The sequence below is a fragment of the Colobus angolensis genome, unplaced genomic scaffold (genome assembly GCF_000951035.1).
Source record: "Colobus angolensis palliatus isolate OR3802 unplaced genomic scaffold, Cang.pa_1.0 Scaffold40, whole genome shotgun sequence".
Taxonomy (NCBI): Eukaryota; Metazoa; Chordata; class Mammalia; order Primates; family Cercopithecidae; genus Colobus; species Colobus angolensis.
In genome coordinates this window covers 7981754-8003838 of record NW_012117377.1, presented here as the reverse complement: position 1 = coordinate 8003838, position 22085 = coordinate 7981754, and the positions used below count along the sequence as shown (strand labels likewise).

Genomic DNA, 22085 nt, shown 5'->3' with positions numbered 1-22085 from the left:
CTGATTTTTAGTTATTCCCCAGTTTCCTGAGCTGAAGCACGGGATTATTTCCCCGGATTTGCCGTACGCATCAGTTGGGTTCATTCTGTCTTTCGCGTTGTCATATTCTGAGCCCCTTCACTCAGGGGGGCAGGAAAACTCTGAGGCTTTGGCCCCTGAATGCGCTCTCCAGCCGTTGCTGAGCTGAACCTTCCCACGGAGCTATGAAACTGTCTTCGCACAAGCACTATAGTCACGCCCAGTTTCATTTTGTTTTTATGCCATAAGAGTCCAAATGCAAATTTAGACTTTCGAATAATTGTGAACCTAAGAATTCAGCCTTTTTTCTTATTTCTCACCATTGTGATTAACCGTAGGTCTACTGGTAGGTGATTCTCAAAAGGCAGTAGCATAGGATGATTCAAAGCGTGGGCTCTGAGTTCCGGCCCCTGGTCCACATTCCATCACCACTTACTAGTTGTATGTCCCTGGGCAAGCCATTGAATTTCTGTGTAGCAGCCTCTTTCCCGGTAAATGATCCTCATAAGATCGTTGTGAGGATGAAATGTGATGAAAACGCTCAAATGCAAGAAAGTGTTTCTACATATAAGTGCTCATTCTAGTTATTGTCAATTTCTCATAGCAGCTTAAATCCAGTTTGTTTCCCAGATGGTAAGAAATATACCTCCAAGGTGACAAAATGATTGGACTGTGGCCCAGGATGCATCAGGATGTAGTTGACAAAATAACATCAGCTCTGTATTTAAGAGCAAATACTCCTAATTATTCTTCAATGTGGATGTTCTAGCAAAGGCCACCATTTCTCCAAAGGAGCTCAACAAATGAGATCCTATGGGAAAGGTCAGTGGTATCTTGGCTGCTGCATCCCGTTATGTCTGAGAGTATTTCTTTTTCTTTTTCTTTTCTTTTTGAGATGGAGTTTCACTCTGTCACCCAGGCTGGAGTGCAGTGGTGTCATCTCGGCTCACTGCAACCTCCACCTCCTGGGTTCAAGTGATTCTCCTGCCTCAGCCTCCTGAGTAGCTGGGACTACAGGCATGCGCCACCACGCCCGGCTAATTTTTTGTATTTTTAGTAGGGACAGGGTTTCACCATGTTTAATCAGGCTGGTCTCAAACTGCTGACCTCAAATGATGCACCCACCTCGGCTTCCCAAAGTGCTGGGATTACAGACGTGAGCCACCGCACCCAGCCCTCTAAGTATTTCTTTCTGAGTCAGGTTTTTTCTGACCATGTTTGGCTGCCTTATTGACTGTTAATCAGTCAACTATGTATGCCCCAGTCCCCAAAAAGGACTCAGAAAATTTTTTAATTATTAAATGATAGAATTCCCTAATTAGCCTGCATCTTGGGGAGAATTGCACTTCCTAGGAAGTGTGCGAGTGACATTTCTGTGAATGTACCCTGAATACTGAGTCCCTGGCATCCTCTCAACCCTGCTTGCTCCTGCCCCCAAAGGAAGGATCTTTTACTCACTGCATTTGTTAGATTGAGTTGTTCGACTCTACCTGCTGAGCTGTGACAGTCTCCCCCTTTTTCTTCCAGTATCTCTTTGCTCAATCACAGCTGTGACCCCAACTGTTCCATTGTGTTCAATGGGCCCCACCTCTTACTGCGAGCCGTCCGGGACATCGAGGTGGGAGAGGAGGTAAGGAAACTCATGCTTCCCACCCTGGTCTTCTTTCCTATCAAAGACCCTCTCAGCTCGGCCCATCCCTAAAACCGATTGTGCCTGAGGGGACAGCTTTTCATTGTCCTTCTGCCACTGAGGGCACTCACAGTGCAGTCAGCTGTCCCCAGCAGCCTGTCCTTTCTTCTCCCAAATCACAAATGAGCTAATTTTTTAGGGGAGAGGTCACTGTATTTCTGGATGATGAACGTTCCTGTCCTGTGTGTGAGAGAAGTGTTTGTGTGTCACAGAGGATGTGTGTTTTGTGTACACACAGGGAAGTCAGTTCCTGTCCTATGTGTGTGAGAGAGAGAGGTGTTTGTGTGTGACAGCGGGTGTGTGTTTTATGTACACACAGGGAAATCAGTTCCTGTCCTGTGTGTGAGAGAGAGAGGTGCTTGTGTGTGACAGAGGGTGTGTGTTTTATGCACACACAGGGAAGTCATTAAATCTCCTCAGTGGCAACAGCTGAGCAGCCTCTCATCCTTCCGTGGGCAGGGAGGGCATCCCAGCTTGTGAGTGGGGTCCCCAGGACTTCTTTACCCGAAAGGCCACTGGCTACATTTTGAAGGTAATTCTGCATGTTCACTTTGTGCTAATAAAGCAAACAGCTTATACTGTCTCAGGCTGACATTGGGACTTTACAAACCGGCATCTCCGGGTGATCATTCCAGCAAAGGGAATGGAGGACAGGGAGGATGACCTCCAGCAGTGAACTGGCCTCGACCCTCCAGTTTGATAGACTGTGCAGCCAGCCTCTTCTGGTGAAGAACCTTCTCACAAGGCAGCTGCAAATGGTCTGCTCCAGGGCTCTGAACCTAAGGCTGCACTGGTTTGCACAGTGACTACCCGTGCTGAGTTCTGAGTTACAGATATTTACACTTTACAGAACCCCATTTTCTTCTCCTTTCCAATTTGCTAAAGTGGATATTTATTGCAAGGAAAACAGTATCGAAAACTTTTATTGCATTTATGCAGCACTCAGCCAATAAAACCTAAACTCAGAGGTACCATATTTTATGTAGACAGGGATTTGGCTTTGACCAGATTCTCCCCAAACTGATTTTCAGTGGAATAAACCACATCTTACACAACTACTTGCTAAATTTCTAGATTTTAGGACCAGTGAATGAAGTATACTGGGATATATGTCAGTGAGATGGAGAATTTGGTTTTTTCTTTTTTTTTTTTTCCTGGAGCCACAAAGGACTTCAAGGCAGGTAAGAGATGAAACCACTATTTTCAGCAATATTCATGTGGGGGCTGAAGAGTGGCTGCTGCTGTTGTCGATGTTGATGATGTTTTTGCAATTAACCAAGTAACTTGACAAAAGCAATTAGAACTGGTTGGAATTTTCAGAAACAGCAAAGAAAGTTTCTTATATTTTCCTAGGCTCGGCTGCCAGTCATTCTCCCATGGTTGCTTTTCACTTAGTTGAATAAAACACTTTGTCTTTTGGTGCTGCTTTGACGTTTTCACATCTTTCTCTTTCCATCTCTGGAGCAACAAGCAAATCCTTCCTCTTGCCTAATGCGAGACATTTCCACTCAGTGTAAAGCCCTTCAGACTCACATATTTTCCCCTGTGGTACTTAGCAAGACATCTTCTCAACAAAAAGAAGGTTCTCCCCACAAGTCCTTCATATACACCAGCTTGTTAATAAACATTTCTGCATTCCATTTTGTAGGTCTTGCTGAACAACGTTTCCCCTGATTCATCATCCTCTCTGTCCACTATGGCTATTTGTCTTACGCGCCCTTCGAGACCCTTTGTTATGATTTAAATGTGTCCCCCAGATTCCATCTGTTGAAAACTTTATCCCCAAATTCTTGTTAATGGTTTGTGGAGGTGGAGTCTTTGGGACGTAATTTGGATTAAATAAGGTTATCAGGGTGGGAACCCCATGATGGGATTGGTGGCTTTATAAGACAGAGGGCACTCCTGCCACCTCCTCTTGTGATCAGGCAGCAAGAAGGCCCTCCCCAGATGCCAGTGCCGTGCTCTTGGCATCGTGCTTCCCAGCCTCCAGAACTGAGAAATGTATTTATAAAGTACCCAGTCTGTGATATTCTGTTAAAACAACAGAAAAAGGACTAAGATACCTTTCAATCACCATCTCGTCTATGACTCTTTCCCTGATTTCCCATGTTAGAAGGAAGTTCTCCCTTACAGTGGTTATTAATACATCTTTGGCACGTTATTATGGCTCTTTTGGAGACCTCTGTATTTATGAGCTTTACGAGGATAGACAATTGTGTCTTATTTCTGTATCTCTTAGCACTTTGCCTTGCACCCAGGAGGCATTTGAAAACTTTTTGTTGAATTGACTCTCTATTATATTGAGCTTACTCTCATGACCAGCGGTATTTCTTGTGGGGACACTATTGCCATTTTGAATGGGACAGTTCATTGTGTGGGACTGTTGCATCATTAGAGAAGACTTGCATCCTTGGCATGTGCTTAACTAATGCCTGTAGCCATCCCCCAACAACTAAAATATATCCTATGCCTTTCAAACTGACCCCTTGGAGCAGAGGTAGAGGAGAGGGAGAGCCATGAGAAGAGACATTTTGAGGCATTGATTAAGCAGGATAATTCCTATTTGTTGTACAAATATTAACTTTAAATTAATGAAGGAATAAATCTAGACATTTTGTGTTCCTAACACACAAAAATGGTAAATACTTGAGGTAATGGATAACCCAAATACCATGACTTGATCATTACACATCCTATGCATGTAACAAAATAGTACCTGAACGCCATAAATATGTATAAATATTATGTATTAATTTTTTTACAGTTAAAATTCCTTGGGAAAAAAATTTAGGCATGTTGATAATTTCCTATCATGAACTTTGCACTTGGTTTTCGTGTTCATTAGGGCACCACGGTTTTAATATGAGCTATTTGGGGTCTGTGTGTCAGAATATAGGCTTCACAATGGAAGACTCAACAGCAACGAGGCAGAAGTTCCTCAATCTACATTTGTTGAGTAAATTAACAAGACTTCTTAAAGACAAAATAAGAGTTGGAATAGGGCTGGGCGCCATGGCTCATGCCTGTAATCCCAGCACTTTGGGAGGCCAAGGCAGATGGATCACTTGAGGTCAGGAGTTTGCATTCAGCCTGGCCAACATGGTGAAACCCCGTCTCTAGTAAAAATATAAAAAAATTAGCCAGGCATGGTGGTGCACGCCCATAATCCCAGCTACTCAGGAGGCTGAGGCAGGAGAATCACTTGAACCCAGGAGGCAGAGGTTGCAGTGAGCCAAGATCACACTACTGCACTCTAGCCTGGGCAACAAGAGTGAAACTCCGTCTCAGAAAAAAAAAAAAAAAAGCTAGAATAGAATCTCAAACATTTGTAAATAACTGGCAGTCCTTAGGGGTATCCCATGGCTCCTGAAAGGAAGGGAATATGAAAGCCAGTCTACTGCCAGTTTAAGATGGGTGCATTTCAAACCTCACACAAGGAGAGCTGGAAAATTGCCCAAGGTCTATGATAACAGAAGTTGCCATGGAAATTTCTTACCCCTTGTTTCTCTCCATATAAATCCATCCTTTGGACCCTCTTTTACAGTTTCCTTGCATCCAGCAACATGTATAATACTTTGCTGTTTAAGGCTCTCCATTGTAATGCTGAGTTATTGGGCCTTTTTTTTTTTTTTGAGTTTGGATTTTTGTCTCCCCATTCAGCCACCTCCTAGAGAGAGATATGTAATATCATGTAAGTCATGGCTCACTTGACTGGATTGCTGCTGGCTACCTTTTCAACATTATCTTCAATGTGAAATTCATTTGGTCTGATCGTTTTATAAAACATGAATCAGGGAGGAAAGCTGGGTAGTCCAAAGCAGTCTTACGGGAGTTGTGGTTAAAATAACTTGTAGCTGGTGTGAATAATGCCATTGGCGCCAGCATTCTCTGGAGCCATATCAACTGGGAGAGGTGTGATTGACAGAAGGTGAACGCATTAGTGTCCGTAATGTCAGTCTTAATCTGATGTCTTTTGGGATTAAGGCAGTCTGTTTCTTCTCTTAGCCATCTTATTTGCTAAACCATTAAACAAATTCACTGCATGTTTACTCGATGTCAGGAGTTGGGTAGCAGTTTTAGAAACCTTCTCTAAGACAAAGATTATTAAGACCCAGCCCTGCCTTCAAGAGTTCAAGGTATAGTTGAGGAAACTGATACAATAAACAATAACAGAATTAAGATGCACAGTGGTGTAAATGGGCACAGGGCTTATAGAAGCTCAGAGCCGGGGCACCCAAGTGATTAGTAAGGGGAGGGAGTGGAGAGTGGTTAAGGGATGTTTCCAGAAGACTAACTCCTAGACTCTGAAAGGATCTATGGTGTTAGAGTTGGATGAGGCTGGAAAAGGCATTGTAGACAGAGACACAGAGGCCAGGGACAGAATGGTAAGTTCAAGGAGCAAGAAGCAGTTCTCATCAATAGACTGAAGAATTTAGATGTGACCCGAAGTTGAGGGAACATGTAGGGATCAGATTGACAAACCCCCTGGGGGCCTCATTACAGACCTTGGTTTAGCTGAAGGTTTCATAACGTTGTCTGGTTTATAGGAGGCGCCCAGTAAATATTTGTGGAAGGGAGAAGGATGGGCAATGGGATATTATTGAAGGGTTTCAGCAAAGGAACTGTGTGGCCAGATATTCTTTTTTGTTTCCTGCATGTTTACAAATGTTACTGTGTTTTTTATTGTATGTACTATACATAGAACATTTTAAGAAAACAATTTTTAAAACCCCACACAATTCTGCTAACTGCTGAGTTAGATTTGGGATATCACAAGTTAAACCTTTCACTCAGTGTGCATTCAATTTTACCTCAGTCACTGTTGCTGTAGTGTGAGTTTTTCTCAAGTCATTGAACCTATATGATTGAAATGTGATGTTTCCTTTGCCGTTCGTTCACTTCTTGTATATACAACCATGGCTATGATGATGGGGGCATTTATAGGGCGATTCAATTTAGGAAGCAATAGATGACGTCTAATAGGTAAAAACAAAAAACAAAACCCAAGGACTACAAAATTGAATAAGACCTAAGTAGTCTGTACCATCTTTGGAATCTTAGAAAACTCAGATAATGTTACATATTCATATTCATTTTTTTATTTTATGGAAGAAAATGTAAGGTTTAAACTGGGAAATCACTTGTTCAGTGCTACACTTACCACTACGCAGTGTTCAAGGGGTTAGTAAAGCTTCATTCTCAGGATCCAAGTCACAGATTATTTATCTAGGACAGTGCCCAGCACATGACACTTAATAAATAGTGATTTTCTTCTTCCATTTATGATTAGAGTTTCCTGAAGGGAAAAGTAGAGCTCAGATGGTGAGTGTCAAAAAAATTACATAACATTATAGATTTCTCATAAATTGTGGAAACAAATATTTAGTGAATCTATCTAAAGTATAGTAAATAGATCTCATCTCACGTATCAAAGCAGAAGAATTGGTCTGTGGTGGAGGTGGTCTGGCTGATGTTTGGACTTGGCAGAAAGATCGCTAAAACTGTTGAATAACATTGGGTTTGTGTGTAGAAGTGTTGCTCCATGATGACATCCACACAGATGATTTTCCATTCTTAAATTCACATTTTCTATAAGCAGTCTTTGTTCTAACACATGCTCCTCTGAAATTGAAGCTGAAAGTGTTATGACCAGTTTCACTTTACATAAAGGTACCTTGAAGTCTGCAATGAGCAGGTGCTTTCAGGTTTAGGCTGTTGAATACAAATCCATAAAAGTTTGATTTTTGTTTTTGGCTTAAGATGATAAAACTACTTTTAACAGGGTTTTATTATATTCAATAAATTACTAAATTATGATTTCATCGTTAAATTCATTATAAAAGTCCCTATTCCATTCTTAAGAATGGATAAGTGTAAAAGAAATATAATTATTTCTTTTTTTTTTTTTTTTTTTGAGGCGGAGTCTCGCTCTGTCGCCTGGGCTGGAGTACTGTGGCCGGATCTCAGCTCACTGCAAGCTCCGCCTGCCGGGTTCACGCCATTCTCCTGCCTCAGCCTCCCGAGTAGCTGGGACTACAGGCGCCTGCCACCTCGCCCGGCTAGTTTTTTTTGTATTTTTTAGTAGAGACGGGGTTTCACCGTGTTAGCCAGGATGGTCTCGATCTCCTGACCTCGTGATCTGCCCGTCTCGGCCTCCCAAAGTGCTGGGATTACAGGCTTGAGCCACTGCGCCCGGCCAGAAATATAATTATTTCATTTACCTTTTGAATTAAACCAAAAGAATGCTTTAGTAACCTAACTGTGATTTTTTAAAAAATAATTTCAACTTGTGTTTTAGATTCGGGGGCACGTGTGCAGGTGTGCTGCGTGGGTGTATTGCATGATATGAGCTTCAGAGTATGATGGATCCTTCACTGCCATAGTGAGCATAGTACCCAGCAGTGTTTCACCCCTTGCCCTACTTCCCTCTCTAGTAGTGCCAGTGTCTGTCACTGCCATCTTTATGTCCATGAGTACCCAATGTTTAGTTCCCACTTCTAAGTGAGAACATTGGGTGTGTGGTTTGATAGATTCTCTAAATATTTGCTTCCACAATTTATGAGAAATCTATAATTGCTGTGTTTGGTTTTCTATTTCTGCATTGATTGGCTTAGGAGAATGGCCTCTACCTGCATTCATGTGGCCACAAAGGACATGATGCCATTCTTTTTCATGGCTGCATACTATTCCATGGTGAATATGTACCCCATTTTTTAGTGCACTGTTGATGAGCACTTCGGTTGATTCTATTTCTTTGCTATTGTGTATTGTACTGTGATGAACACATGAGTGCATGGGTGTTTTTGGTAGAATGACTTATTTTCTTTGGGTATATACCCAGTAATGGGATTGTTGGCTCAAATGGTAGTTCTGCGCTCCTCTCCAAACTGGTTTCCACAGTGGCTTAACTAATTTGCATTCCCGCCAGTAGTGTGTAAGTGTTCCCTTTTCTCCACAGCCTCACAAACATTTGTTATTTTTGGACTTTTTAGTAATAGCCGTTCTGACTGGTGTAAGATGGTATCTTACTGTGGTTTTGATTTGCATTTCTCTGATTAGTGATGCGGAGCATTTAAAAAACATGTTTGCTGGCTGCTGGTATGTCATCTTCTGAAATGTGTCTACTCATATCTTTGGCCCACTTTTTAATCGGGTTATTTGTTTGTTGAATTGCTTAAGTTCCTTATAGATTCTGGATATTAGACCTTTGTCAGATGTGTAGTTTGTGAGTATTTTCTCCCATTCTGTAGGTTGTTTGTTTACTTTGTTGATAGTTTCTCTTGCTGTGCAGAAACTCTTTAGGTCCCACTTGTCAAGTTTTGTTTTTGTTGCAATTGCTGTTGAAGACTTAGTCATACATTCTTTCCGAAAGCTGATGTCCAGAATGCTGTTTCTTAGGTTTTCTTGTAGGGTTCATAAAGTTTGTGGTCTTAAATTTAAATTTTTAATCTTTGAATTTTTGTATATGGTGCAAGGTAGGTGTCTTCTGCGTATAGCTAGCCAGCCGTCCCAGCATCATTTATTCAATAGGATGTCCTTTCCCCATTGCCTATTTTTCTATGACCACTTTTTCTATGTGTAGGCAAGGTTGGGAGAATGAGGGTCAGGGCGATGTAATAATCCAGGGAAGAGATAGCATTGGTAGCCTGAAGTCAGGCGGAGCTCAGTGGTGGCTTGTGATAGGGTATCTGAAGAATATAATATTTAGAAGGTAAAATCAGCAGGATTTGTGATACAAGAAGAGACACAATAATACTCTGGTTTGACTTTAAAAAGAAGTTATATTTTTCAGGCTTTTTTCCAGTTCAGAGCCAGTATTAACAGAAACATTTGTAACTGTGATCACGGAATTCTAGAAATGAAACAAGGTCTAATTTTAACTTGTTTTTTTTTTTTTCCTTGGAGGGGAAGTCTTGCTCTATCGCCCAGGCTGGAGTGCAGTGGCACTATCTCAGCTCACTGCAAGCTCTGCCTCCCGGGTTCACGCCATTCTCCTGCCTCAGCCTCCCAAGTAGCTGGGACTACAGGTGCCTGCCACCATGCCTGGCTAATTTTTTGTATTTTTAGTAGAAACGGGGTTTCACCATGTTAACCAGGATGGTCTTGATCTCCTGACCTCGTGATGCCCCCACCTCGGCCTCCCAAAGAGCTGGGATTACAGGTGTGAGCCACCGCGCCCGGCCTTAACTTGCTTATCTTATCCACTCAGTTGTAGACAATGAAAAGATGTTTTCATGGAAAAGGAGTTCATTTTGTCTTGAGATTTTAATGTAAACTGTGTATTCAAGATCTAGAAAATCTCCTTCATTATATTACTCTAATGTCAGACATGATTTACTGCATTTTCTATAAGAGCTGCGCTAAAATGGCAAAGCAGTGGTCAATGGCATTAATATTTTAATGCAATTTTGTTCAGTGCCATTAAGGTGTCTACTGATCAATGGCCAAGTTTCATATATATGTTCCCTCTAAATGAGCCCTGCATTTACTAAGCAGATATTCCATTACAACTGGTGAGTCAATGAGTCTTTAATAAAAGTTTTTATCTTTGGCTAATAACATGATTTTAGCTGTCGTTACCAGTTACTAATCTGGCTGTTTTTTCTAAAAATATGAATAAAATATTTTTGCCATTAAGCCCTTCACAGTTGATAACCAGATATTCTGCAGACTTCATTGGCATAAAAGCAGCACAAAAATGGGCCACTTTCTCTGAGGTAATGGGGCAGTTACCATAGGAAGAGGTGTATTTGAGCCAAGCCTGGAGGATGAGAGGCTGAGTGTGGAGGAGAGGCTCGCTTAGGCAGTGATGCCCGGACACGTGTTGGCATCTGAGTGTGGAGGAGAGGCTCACTTAGGCAGTGATGCCCGGACACGTGTTGGCATCTGAGTGTGGAGGAGAGGCTCGCTTAGGCAGTGATGCCCGGACACGTGTTGGCATGGTGTTCATTGTTTCAGAGGTCTAGCAGTGTACATAACTGTGACAGGCTGGGGTTCAGGGAGAGACATAGAGACTAGAAAGGCAGACAGAAAATCAGCTGAGGGAAAGCCTCCTGTGTCTTTATTCATAGGGAGTGAGAAACCATCGAAAGTTTTCATGCAGAGAAATGACGTGATCACATGGGCGTTTTAGGAAGATCCCTCTCAGAGCAGTTTAGAAGATGAAAGGTACACTGAAGGCGGCGGGGAAACCAGTTAGAAAGCCATTGCATAGTCCAGGTAATAGTTCAGGCAGTTACAGTATGCCGAGGGAGGCTTTAAGAGTCAGTTTATTGGGGTTAAATGAAATAACTAGTCTCTGTTGCCCATTCACTGCCTGACAAGATCTCTCGTGAGTTTTGGCCCTTGTGATAAAGTCTTGGGTTAGTCAAGCACATTTTTTTCTGGTGTGACAGGCCCTGGAGTTAGTGGCTTCACACTGGGCACACGGTAATCACCCAATAACTACTGTCCACTTACCTGCTCGGATAATGGGAGTTGATGACTAAGAGCCATTGGGCTGGGTTCAGAATTAGTGTCCTAGAGTTAACCCAAGAGGGGACATAGGGATGGACTCATGTGCTCCCTCACCTCCTATAAGGACACTGGGACCCACAGAGCCTGCTAGGATAAGATGAATGTATCTACTGTCCCAGACTAACTCATAGGCTGTTTCAAAAAGTGTGCTTGGAAATAGGTTATTTGGAATTTGGAACATAGCATTCATTAGAAATGAGAGGAACTTGCCTGGTGTGGTGACCCTCTGTGCCTCAGAGGCAACCCTGGCTTCAGATCATGAAGCAAGAGAAACATGGAGAAAATCAAAAAGTGGCTGTTGTCTCAGCTGAAGGATCTCAGTTGCCACTGAACATTCCCTAACACAGGTGTGAGTATTTTAGGTTTGAGGGTGTTATGGAAATGCCTTAAGAGACACCAGCTTCTTCTACAGCCCTCTCTCCCCGCCAAGTATGAGAAGCAGCCATGTTAAAGGAAAAAGAGCATCAGACTTAAATCAAGAGATCTGGGTGCAATCTTCGGTGGTACCTGAACCCAAGACCTTTGCTAGTTTTTACTGTGCAATGCTGCCTCGCCACAAACAGTAGATACTCAGTAACATCATCATCTGCATCTCTTCGGGGCAGATACTCTTGTTTCTGTGTATGGAGCAGCGTGTTACGGTTGACTAATGTGAAGAATCTATGGAGAGCCAGCCAGCCAGATCGGGCTGTGGCTCCTGTCCCTTTGGTGACGGTGATGGCCATGGTGGATTTCACAGATCTGGCTGGCCAGCCCAGCCATCCCCCATCACCCCGACGGCTTTAGAGAGTCCTCCCCAAAGCTTCGTTGTCTGCCAAAGAGGATGGCCGCCTCTGCCCCACCATGATTTCAAACAAGTAAGATCATGCTTTGTAGACATGAGATGCTCTAAGTATAAGAAAAACCACATGGAGTTTTCGCTCTGGGGAGTTTTTTGCGTCTCCTCCAGTGGATAATCCTGCCTTCTTGCTCTCTTTCCTAAAGTCTTCACTTCTTCCCCCACCACACATAACCCCATGATTACTTTCTACTTTTAAAAGCAAAGAAGTAATTTATACAGTATGGTACAAGCTGATACATGATACAGGAAAAGAAAAAGCTAGAGAAGGGAAGGGAATTGGGTTGTTACCTTTAATAGGGCATTGAGGTTAGACCTGAATGAGAAAGTGGGATTTGACTGAAACTCAAAGACAATGAGGTTGACACAGTAGACAGGTGGAAAGGCAGAGGGAACAGCCAGCGCACGGGCCTTGAGGTAGGAGTGTGTGTGGAGCCAGACAGGAGGCCGGTCTGGTAGAGCAGCAACAAGGGAGGTGGGAAATGAGAGGGAACAGGTGGGATTAGGTGAAGCCATTGCTTCTCTAACCACCTACAATGAAGGACCAGTGTTTCTTTTCCTTCCTAGTCTGTTACAGACCAGTGTTTTTATAAAATCTAGTGAAAATATTAGAAATATAAAATTTAGAGAACATAAAATAAAATGGCTGGGTGCAGTGGCTCATGCCTGTAATCCCATGGGAAGTCAAGGAGGGAGGATTGCTTGAGCCCAGGAGTTCAAGACCATCCTGGGTAACATGGCGAAACTTCCATCTCTACAAGAAAGACAGAAAATTACCCAGTGTAGTGGTGCACGCCTGTAGTCCCAGCTACCTGGGAAGCTGAGGGGGGTGATCACCCGAGTCCAGGAGGCTGAGGCTGCAGTGAGTTGTGATCGTGCCACTGCATACCCGCTTTGGTGGGAGAGTGAGACCCTGTCTTTAAAAAAAGAGAAAACAAGCCCAGTGTTTTGTTGTTAGAGTCACCTAAAATTACCCTTACCAAATTAGTAAGAAACATTTCTAAATATTGACTTGGTTTCTTTACTCATTTCATCATGGACTGGTAACCCACAGTGTGCACTAGCACCGATGCAGGGCCCATACTTTGACTTGCACTCGGGGAGTTAGAAGGACCTGACCTTTACTCAGGCAAAGTTGGGAAGTGTTGTGATGTTTCAGACAGAACATGTCATCTGACATATTTTAAGTGAACCACTCTGGCTAGGGGGTGGAGTGCAGGGGGCCTAGAGAAAGAATCAGGGAGACCAGGTGTGAGACTATCACCTTTACCGGTAAGAGGTGATGGTGGCTCAGACCAGGGTGGTAGCATTGGAAAAGGTAAAAAGTGGTTGATTCTGGGTAATTTTTAAGGTAGAGGCCACAGAATTTCCTGGTGGATTGGATGGTAGGTGTAAAGGAAAGAGTGAAGTCAAGGATAACTCTGAGGCTTCAACTTGGATAAGACAAAAGATGAGTTACTGTCAACTGAGAGTGGGAATGTTCCAGCCGAAATGGAACAGGTTGACGGGAAGATCAAGCGTTCCGTTTTCCGGATTTTGAATTAGACTTTCATAAGAGATCTAATCAAGTGCAAAATGCTTTAAGCATTATAATGTTGCCTAAAGACCAGTGACTTAAAGGGAACTCAGCGTCAGAGCGTGTCTGAGGAGTCCTTTAAATATATCCTCTCATTCATAACCCGACACCATCCGAAGCAGGGGATGTGACTCTGAAAGGGTGTAAGGCAGTCAGTTTAAATGCTTCCGTCAGTGGTGGTACTCTCAAGTTAAACTCTCCCCTATTTGGAAATTATTCTACCTTTTCTTTAAACCTAGTTACAAGTAAGAGAACTGTTTTCTCATTTCGAAGATACCAAATTTGGATGACCTTAAATTCCATGAAGCAGTTATAGAATTGGTTAGAATTTAAGAGCAATCTGGCTGTATCATCTGCCACCCTTTTGGTTGCCAGGATTAATTTGGCTTCTCTGATTGCTAATGGTTATAGAATTTATTAGCAAACCTTAGTAATACCAAACATACAGCAGCTTTTGATATTTTACTGTAGTGAAAAAAAAAAGTAAGATGCAAAGGTGGGTAGAGATCGTAAGCCCCATTCTTTAAATATATGATCCATATGTACTTACCACATGACAAAGACTGAAGGGAAGTAGATTAAAAATTTACATGGGATTATTTGGGTACAGAAACTATGAGTGGTACCTTCTCTCTTACATTTCTGGTTTATAGTAAAAACAAGTTTTACTCCAATAATTAGCAATAATAATAACCATTAAAGAAATGAGCACAGCAGACGTGTCAACGCTTCCCTCTCTCTGGCCTGCACAGCTCACCATCTGCTACCTGGATATGCTGATGACCAGCCAGGAGCGCCGGAAGCAGCTGAGGGACCAGTACTGCTTTGAATGTGACTGTTTCCGTTGCCAAACCCAGGACAAGGTATGTAGTATGGAACCAGATTGAAACACCTCCATGGCAAAATCTCAATGAGCTTCAGAGAACTCCGCCTTGGTTTCATAAACCCAAAAGTAATGACCCTCAGTACATGGTAGGAAACAGATACATAAGGTAACTCATCAAACTGCATATATTTTGTTTCCTGGAACTTTTGTCACCCACCAAGCTGAGATTTAACCAAAGGCAAGGATCTATGGAGTTTAGAGTCAAGTGGGAATGTAGGCATTAAACATGTAATTAAAAGGATGGTGAAGGACAGAGTGCTAGTAGAACATATGTAGTAAGCAGGTTGAATTAGGTTATGATTGACAAGTTATTGCTCAGTAAACAACATATACCAAGTTTTACCTAGTTTATTTCTTTAAAAATGTTTTTTTAAAATCAAATGAGGTTTGTTGAGGTACAATTTACATGCAAAAAATTTACCCTACTTAGTGAGACAGTTCTATGATTTCAACAAATGCAGTCATGAAACTGCCATCAAAATCAAGATACAGAATGGTTTCATTTCCCAACAAAGGGCCCTCATGTCCCTTTATAGTCAACCCTACCACCCCTACCCCAGCCCCTGCTAACCACTGATCTGTTTTTTATCCCTAGAGTTTTTTCCTTTTGTTTTTAGTTGACACATAATACTTGCACATGTTTGTGGGATACAGAGTGATAATTATGTGTATACTATGTGTAGTATCGTATCAGGGTAATTAGCATGTCACCGCATATATTTATCATTTCTTTGTGTTGTGAACATTCAAAATCTTCTTTTAGCATTTTGAGAATAGACAATACATTAAAGTGAACCATATCTCCCCTGCAGTGCTGCAGATGAGCAGATTTGTCCCTCCTAAGTTTGTGTTCATTAACCAACCTCTCCCCACCTTCTTAGCCGCTAGTACCCACAGTTCTGCTCTCTACTTCCATGAGATCAATTTATTTTGTTCCCACATATGAGTGAGAACACGGAGCATTTTATCTTTCTGCTCCTGACTCATTTTGCTTAACATAGTGTCCTCTAGGCCCAGCCATGTTGCCATGAATGACAGAATGTCATTCTTTTTCATGGCTGAATAATATTCCGTTGTGTATATATGCCACATTTTCTCTATCCATTTTTCCATTGATGGACACATAGGCTGATTTCCTATCTTGGTTTTTGTGAATAGTGCTGCTATAGTAAACATGGGGCTGCCGGTATCCTTTTGATGTATTGATTTTCTATCCTTTGAATAACTACCCAGTACTATAATGAGTAGATTGTATGGTAGTTCTATTTTTAGTTTTTTTGAGAACCCCCTCATGCTGTTTTCCATAATGACTGTACTATTAGGTGAGTGCAAAAGTAATTGCAGTTTTTGGCATTAAAAGTAATGGCAGTGGCCTCATTGTAGAGGCCTTTCACCTCCTCGGTTAAATTTATTCCTAGGTGTCTTTTTTTGGGAGTGGGTAGCTATTACTTTTAATGGCAAAAACCACAATTACTTTTGCACCAGCCTAGTATGAGAGTACGTTTTCTCCACATCCTTGCCAGCATTTGTTAATTTTTTTTTTGTTTGTCTTTTTGGTAATAGTCATTCTAATTGGGGTGAGATGACACCTCATTTTGGTTTTGATTTGCATTTTCCTGATGGTTGGTGATAAGCATTTTTATTGGCCTTTTGTGTATGTGTTAGATACATGTCTATTTAGTAGATACATGTCTATTTAGATCCTTTGCCCTCTTTTGAATTGGAATATTTGTGATATTTTTGCTGTTGAGTTCCTTGTATATTCTGGATGTTCGTTCCTTTTTGAATGCATAATTTGCAAATGCTTTCTGCCATTTTATAGGTTGTCTCTTCACTCTGTTGAGGGTTTCCTTTGCTCTGAAGAAGCGTTTTGGTTTAATACAGTCTCATTTGTCTATTTTTGTTTTTGTTCCTGTGCTTTTGTGGTCTTAGCCGTAAAATCTTCGCCTAGACCAATGTCCTGAAGCGTTTCCGCTGTGTCTTCTTTTAGGATTATAGTTTCCGGGCTCACAGTAGTTAGTTAATTTTGGTTGATTTTTCTGTGTGGTGACAGATAAGGGTTTAGTTTCATTCTTCTGCACGTGGATGTCCACTTTTCTGATGACAAATAATTGCAGAGGTGTCCTTTCCACACTGTATGTTCTTGATGCCTTTGTTGACAATCAGTTGCCTATAAATACGTGGATTTAATGGTGGGTTTTCTATTTTGTTCCGTTGGTCTGTGTGTCTGTTTTTATACCAATTCCATGTTTTTTTTGTTAGTATAACCTTGTAGGATATTTTGAAGTTAGGTAGTGTGATGCCTCCAGCTTTGTTCTTTTTGCTCAGTATTGCCTTGGCTATTTGGGGTCTTTTTGCTTTCATATTAATTTTGGAATCATTTGCTCTATTTCTTGAAGAATATCATTGATATTTTAATAGGGATTGCATTGAATCTGTAGATTGCTTTGGATAGGCTTTGGATAGCATTAATTTGCTTCTTCCAATTAATGAGCATGGTATGCCTTTCCATTTGTGTTCTCTTCCGTTTCTTTTATCAATGTTTTATAGTTCTCATTGCAGAGGCCTTTCACCTCCTTGGTTAAATTTATTCCTAGGTGTCTTTTTTTTGGGTGGGGGGTGGGTAGATATTGTAAATGGGATTACTTTCTTGATTTCTGTTTCAGGTAGTTCATTATTGGTGTATAGAAACACTGCTGATTTTTGCATGTTGATTTTGTGTCTTGCAGCTTTACTGAATTTATCAGTTCTAAGAGTATTTTGGTGGAGTCTTTTAGTTTCTCCATATTTAAGGTCATGTTGTCTGCAAAGGGAGAACAATGGGATTTCTTCCAAGTTAAATGCCCTTTATTGCTTTTTAAACATTTTTATTGATATATGATAGTTGTACATATTTGTGTGGTATATGTGATTTTGATACCAGCATACAATGTGTAATGATCAAATCTGGGTAACTGGGAGATCCATCTCGTCAAAAATTTATGTTGGGAACATTCTAAATTTTCTTTTCTAGCTATTTTGAAATGTACAGCAAACTATTGTTAACTATAGTTGTCCTATTGTGCAGCTGAACACTAGATCTTACTCCTTCTGTTGAGCTGTAATCGCTTATGCATTAGCCAACCCCTCTTCATCCCTCTACCTACTACTCTTTCCAGCCTCAAAACCACTATTGTATTCACTATCTAGGAAATCAACTTATTTTTAGTTCCCATGTATGAGTGAGAACATGAGATATGTTTTTGTGTGCCTGGCATATTTCACATAATGTAATGTCTTTCAGCTCCATCCATGTTGCTGCAAATGACAGGATTTTATTACTTTTTATAGAGGAAAAATACTCAGTTGTGGGTGTGTATATATATATATATATATATATACATAGAATTTTTTTTTTTACTTATTGATGGACACTTAGGTTGATCCATGCCTTGGCTACTTTGAATAGTGCAGCAATAAACATGGGAGTGCAGATATCTCTTTGGTATTCTGATTTCCTTTCTTTTGGATCTATATCCAACATTGGGATTGTTTGGTTATATGGTAGTTGTGTTTTTAGTTTCTTGAGGAACCTCCTTACTGTTCTCCATCGTGGTTGTACTAATTTACATTCCACCAACAATGTGTGAGCCTTCCCCTTTCTCCACATCCTTGCCAGCATTTATTTTCTTGCTTTTTCATAGTAGCCATTTTAACTGGGCAGATGATCTCATTGTGGTTTTAATTTGCATTTCCCTAACCATTAATGTTGTTGAACTTTTTTTTATATATCTGTTGGCCATTTGTATGAATTCATCAGACTTTTGCCTGTTCTTAATTGGGTTGTTTTCTGCTATTGAGTTTGAGTTCCTATATATTGTGGTTATTAATCTCTTGTCTGATGAATACTTTGCAAATTTTTTTTCAATTCTGTAGGTTGTTTCTTCACTGATTGTTTTCTTTGCTGTGCAGAAGCTTTCTAGCTTGATATAATCTCATGTTTCTATATTTGCTTTGGTTGCCTGTGCTTTTGAGGTCTTGCTCAATAAATAGTTGCCCAGCGCAATGTCCTAAAGTGTTTCCCCAATGTTTTCTTACAGTAGTTTCATGGTTTTAGATCTTATATTCAAATATTTAAGCTGTTTTGATACGACTTTTGTATATGGGGAAAGGTAGGCATCTAGTTTCATTCTTTTGCATATGGGCTATCTAGATTTTCCTTTCTCAATGTATGTTCTTGGTGACTTTCTTGAAACTCCATTGACTAAATGTGTGGATTGGATTCTATGTTCTTTCATGTGTTCCATTGGTCTGTATGTCCATTTTTATGCTAGTACCATGTTTGTTTTGGTTATTGTAATTTTATAGAGCATTTTGAAGTCAGATAATATGCCTCCAGCTTTGTTCCTTTTGTTCAGGATTGCTTTTGTTGTTCCATATGAATTTCAGGATTGCCTTTTTCTTTTCATGTGCAGAATGTCATTGATATTTTGATATGGATTACATTGAAAATGTAGATTGCTTTGGATAGTACAGTCATTTTAACAGTATTCTTCCAATCCTCATGGGCTATCTTTCCAATTTATTATGTTATTTTCACTTTTATCAGTACTGTATAGTTTTTATTGTAGCTATCTCACTTTTATTAAGTTTAGTCCTAGGTGTTTATGCTATTTTATTGTAGCTGTTGCAAATGGGATTGCTTTATTTATTTTCAGATGTTTGCTGTTGGCGTATAGAAGTGCTACTGATTTTTGTCTGTTGATTTTGTATCTTGTGACTTGATTGAATTTATCAGTTTGTTTTTGTTGGAGTCTTTTGGTTGTTCTAGATGTAAGATCATGTTGTCTGCGAACTTGAATTTGTCCTTTCTAATTTGAATGCCCTTTAACATTTTCTCTTGTCTAATTGCTCTGGCTAGGAATTCCAGTACTGTGTTGAGTAAGAGTGGTGAAAGCAGACATCCTTGTCTTGTTCCACATGGTAAAGGAGGGGCTTTCAGTTTTTCCCAATTCAGTGTGATGCTAGCTTGGGGTTTGTCATATGTAGCCCTTAGTTTCTGAAGTGTGTTTCCCTCATACCCAGTTGGTTAAGATTTCTTATCATGAAGGCACATTGAATTTTATTGAAAGATTTTTTTCAGCATCTATTGAAATGATCATATGGTTTTGTCCTTGGTCCTGTGAATGTGATGTATCACCTTTATTGATTTACATATGTTCAACCATCCTTCCATCCCTGAGATGAATCCCACTTGATTATGATGAATGAGCTTTTTAATGTTGAATTTGGTTTGCCAATATTTTGTTGAAAAAAAAAGTGCATCTATGCTAATCAGTGATATTGGCCTTTAGTCTTTTGTTGTTGTGGCTTTGTCTAGTTTTAGTATCAGGGTAATGCTGGCTTTATAGAATGAGTTTGGAAGTATTTCCTCCTCCTAAGTTTTTTTGGAATAGTGTGAGTAGAATTGGTATTCATTCTTTTTTAAATGTTTGGGTAGAATTCGGCAGTGAAGCCATCAGGTCCTAGGCTTTTCTTTGATGGGTGACTTTATTACTGTTTCTTTTTTTTGAGACGGAGTCTCGCTCTGCCGCCCAGGCTGGAGTGCAGTGGCCGGATCTCAGCTCACTGCAAGCTCCGCCTCCTAGGTTTACGCCATTCTCCTGCCTCAGCCTCCCGAGTAGCTGGGACTACAGGCGCCCGCCAAATTGCCCGGCTAGTTTTTTGTATTTTTTAGTAGAGACGGGGTTTCACCGTTTTAGCCAGGATGGTCTCGATCTCCTGACCTCGTGATCCGCCCGTCTTGGCCTCCCAAAGTGCTGGGATTACAGGCTTGAGCCACCGCACCCGGCCTATTACTGTTTCTATCTCATTACTTGCTATTGTTCTGTTCACGTTTTCTGTTTTCTTCATGGTTTAATCTTGGTAGTTTGTGTATGACTGGGAATTTATCCATTTCTTCTAGGTTTTCCAATTTATTGGCATACAGTTGTTCCTAACACTCTCTAATCATGCTTTGAATTTCTGGGGGATCTGGTATAATGTCCCCTTTTTCCTCACTGATTTTACTTGAGTCTTCTTTCTTGGTTAGTCTAGCAAGTTCTTTATTAATTTTGTTTATCTTTTCAAAAAATCTACTTTTTGTTTCATTGATCTTTTGTATTGTTCTTTAATCTCTATTTTGTTTAGATCTGTTTGGATCTTTATTTCTTAACCTTCTACTAATTTTGATTTTGGTTTATTCTTGTTTTGCTAGTTCCTTGAGATACATTGTTAGACTTTTTAACTTGAAATCTTCCTACCTCTTTTATGTAGGTGTTTATTGCTATAAACTTCCATCTTAACACTACTTTTGCTGTAACCCATACATTTTGATATGTTGTATTTCCATTTTCATTTGTTTGAAGAAAGTTTTTGATCATCTTCTTAATTTCTTCATTGACCCAGTAGTCATTCAGCAGCGTGTTTAATTTTCATGTATTTGTACAGCCAAAGTTTCTTTTATTGATTTCTAGTTTTATTTCTGTTGTGGGAAGTCAGGGACCCCAAACAGAGGGACCTGCTGAAGCCGCGGCAGAAGAACATAAATTGTGAAGATTTCATGGACAGTTATTAGTTCCCCAAATTAATACTTTTATAATTTCTTACACCTGTCTTTACTGCAGTTTCTGAACATAAATTGTGAAGATTTCATGGACACTTATCACTTCCGCGATTAATACCCTTGCCTGTCTTTACTTTAATCTCTTAATCCTGTCATCTTTGTAAGCTGAGGAGGATAAATGTCGCCTCAGACCCTGTGATGATTGTGTTAACTACGCAGATTGTAGAGCATGTGTGTTTGAACAATATGAAACCTGGACACCTTGAAAAAAGAACAGGATAACAGCAATGTTCAGGGAACAAGGGAGATAACCTTAAACTCTGACTGCCAGTGAGCCAGACGGAACAGAGCCATATTTCTCTTCTTTCAAAAGCAAATAGGAGAAATATCACTGAATTGTTTTTCTCCGCAAGGAACATCCCTGAGAAAGAATGGCCCCTGAGGGTAGGCCTCTGAAATGGCCACTTTAGGGGTGGCTGTCTTTTATGGTCAAAGCTGAAGGGATGAAATAAGCCCCAGTCTCCGGTAGTGCTCCCAGGCTTATTAGGACGAGGAAATTCCCACCTAATAAATTTTGGTAAGACCAGTTGTCTGCTCTCAAACCCTGTCTCCTGATAAGATGTTATCAGTGACAATGTGTGTACAAAACTTCATTAGTAATTTTAATTTCATCCTGTCCTGTGATCCTGTGCCCTCACCCTGCCTCCATTTGCTTTGTGATATTTTATTACCTTGTGAAGCATGTGATCTCTGTGACCCACACCCTATTTGTACACTCCCTCCCCTTTTGAAAATCACTAATAAAAACTTGTTGGTTTTATGGCTTAGAGAGCATCACAGAACCTGCCGATATGTGAGGTCTCCCCTGGACACACAGCTTTAACATTTCTCTCTGTTGTACTCTTTCCCTTTATTTCTCAGACCAACCAATGCTTAGGGAAATAGAAAAGAACCCACATTGAATATCGGGGGTGGGGT

At 40.6% G+C, this 22085-nt stretch overlaps 1 protein-coding gene across 1 annotated transcript in view; it reads left to right on the top strand.

Annotated features, from left to right (window-relative positions):
* SMYD3 (SET and MYND domain containing 3) overlaps positions 1-22085 on the top strand; it is a 735177-nt gene that overhangs the window by 560953 nt on the left and 152139 nt on the right. The window contains exons 10-11 of the mRNA XM_011955728.1: positions 1546-1648; positions 14391-14501. Coding sequence (XP_011811118.1) covers positions 1546-1648; positions 14391-14501 — 214 coding nt within the window. The remainder of the gene's footprint in view (positions 1-1545; positions 1649-14390; positions 14502-22085) is intronic.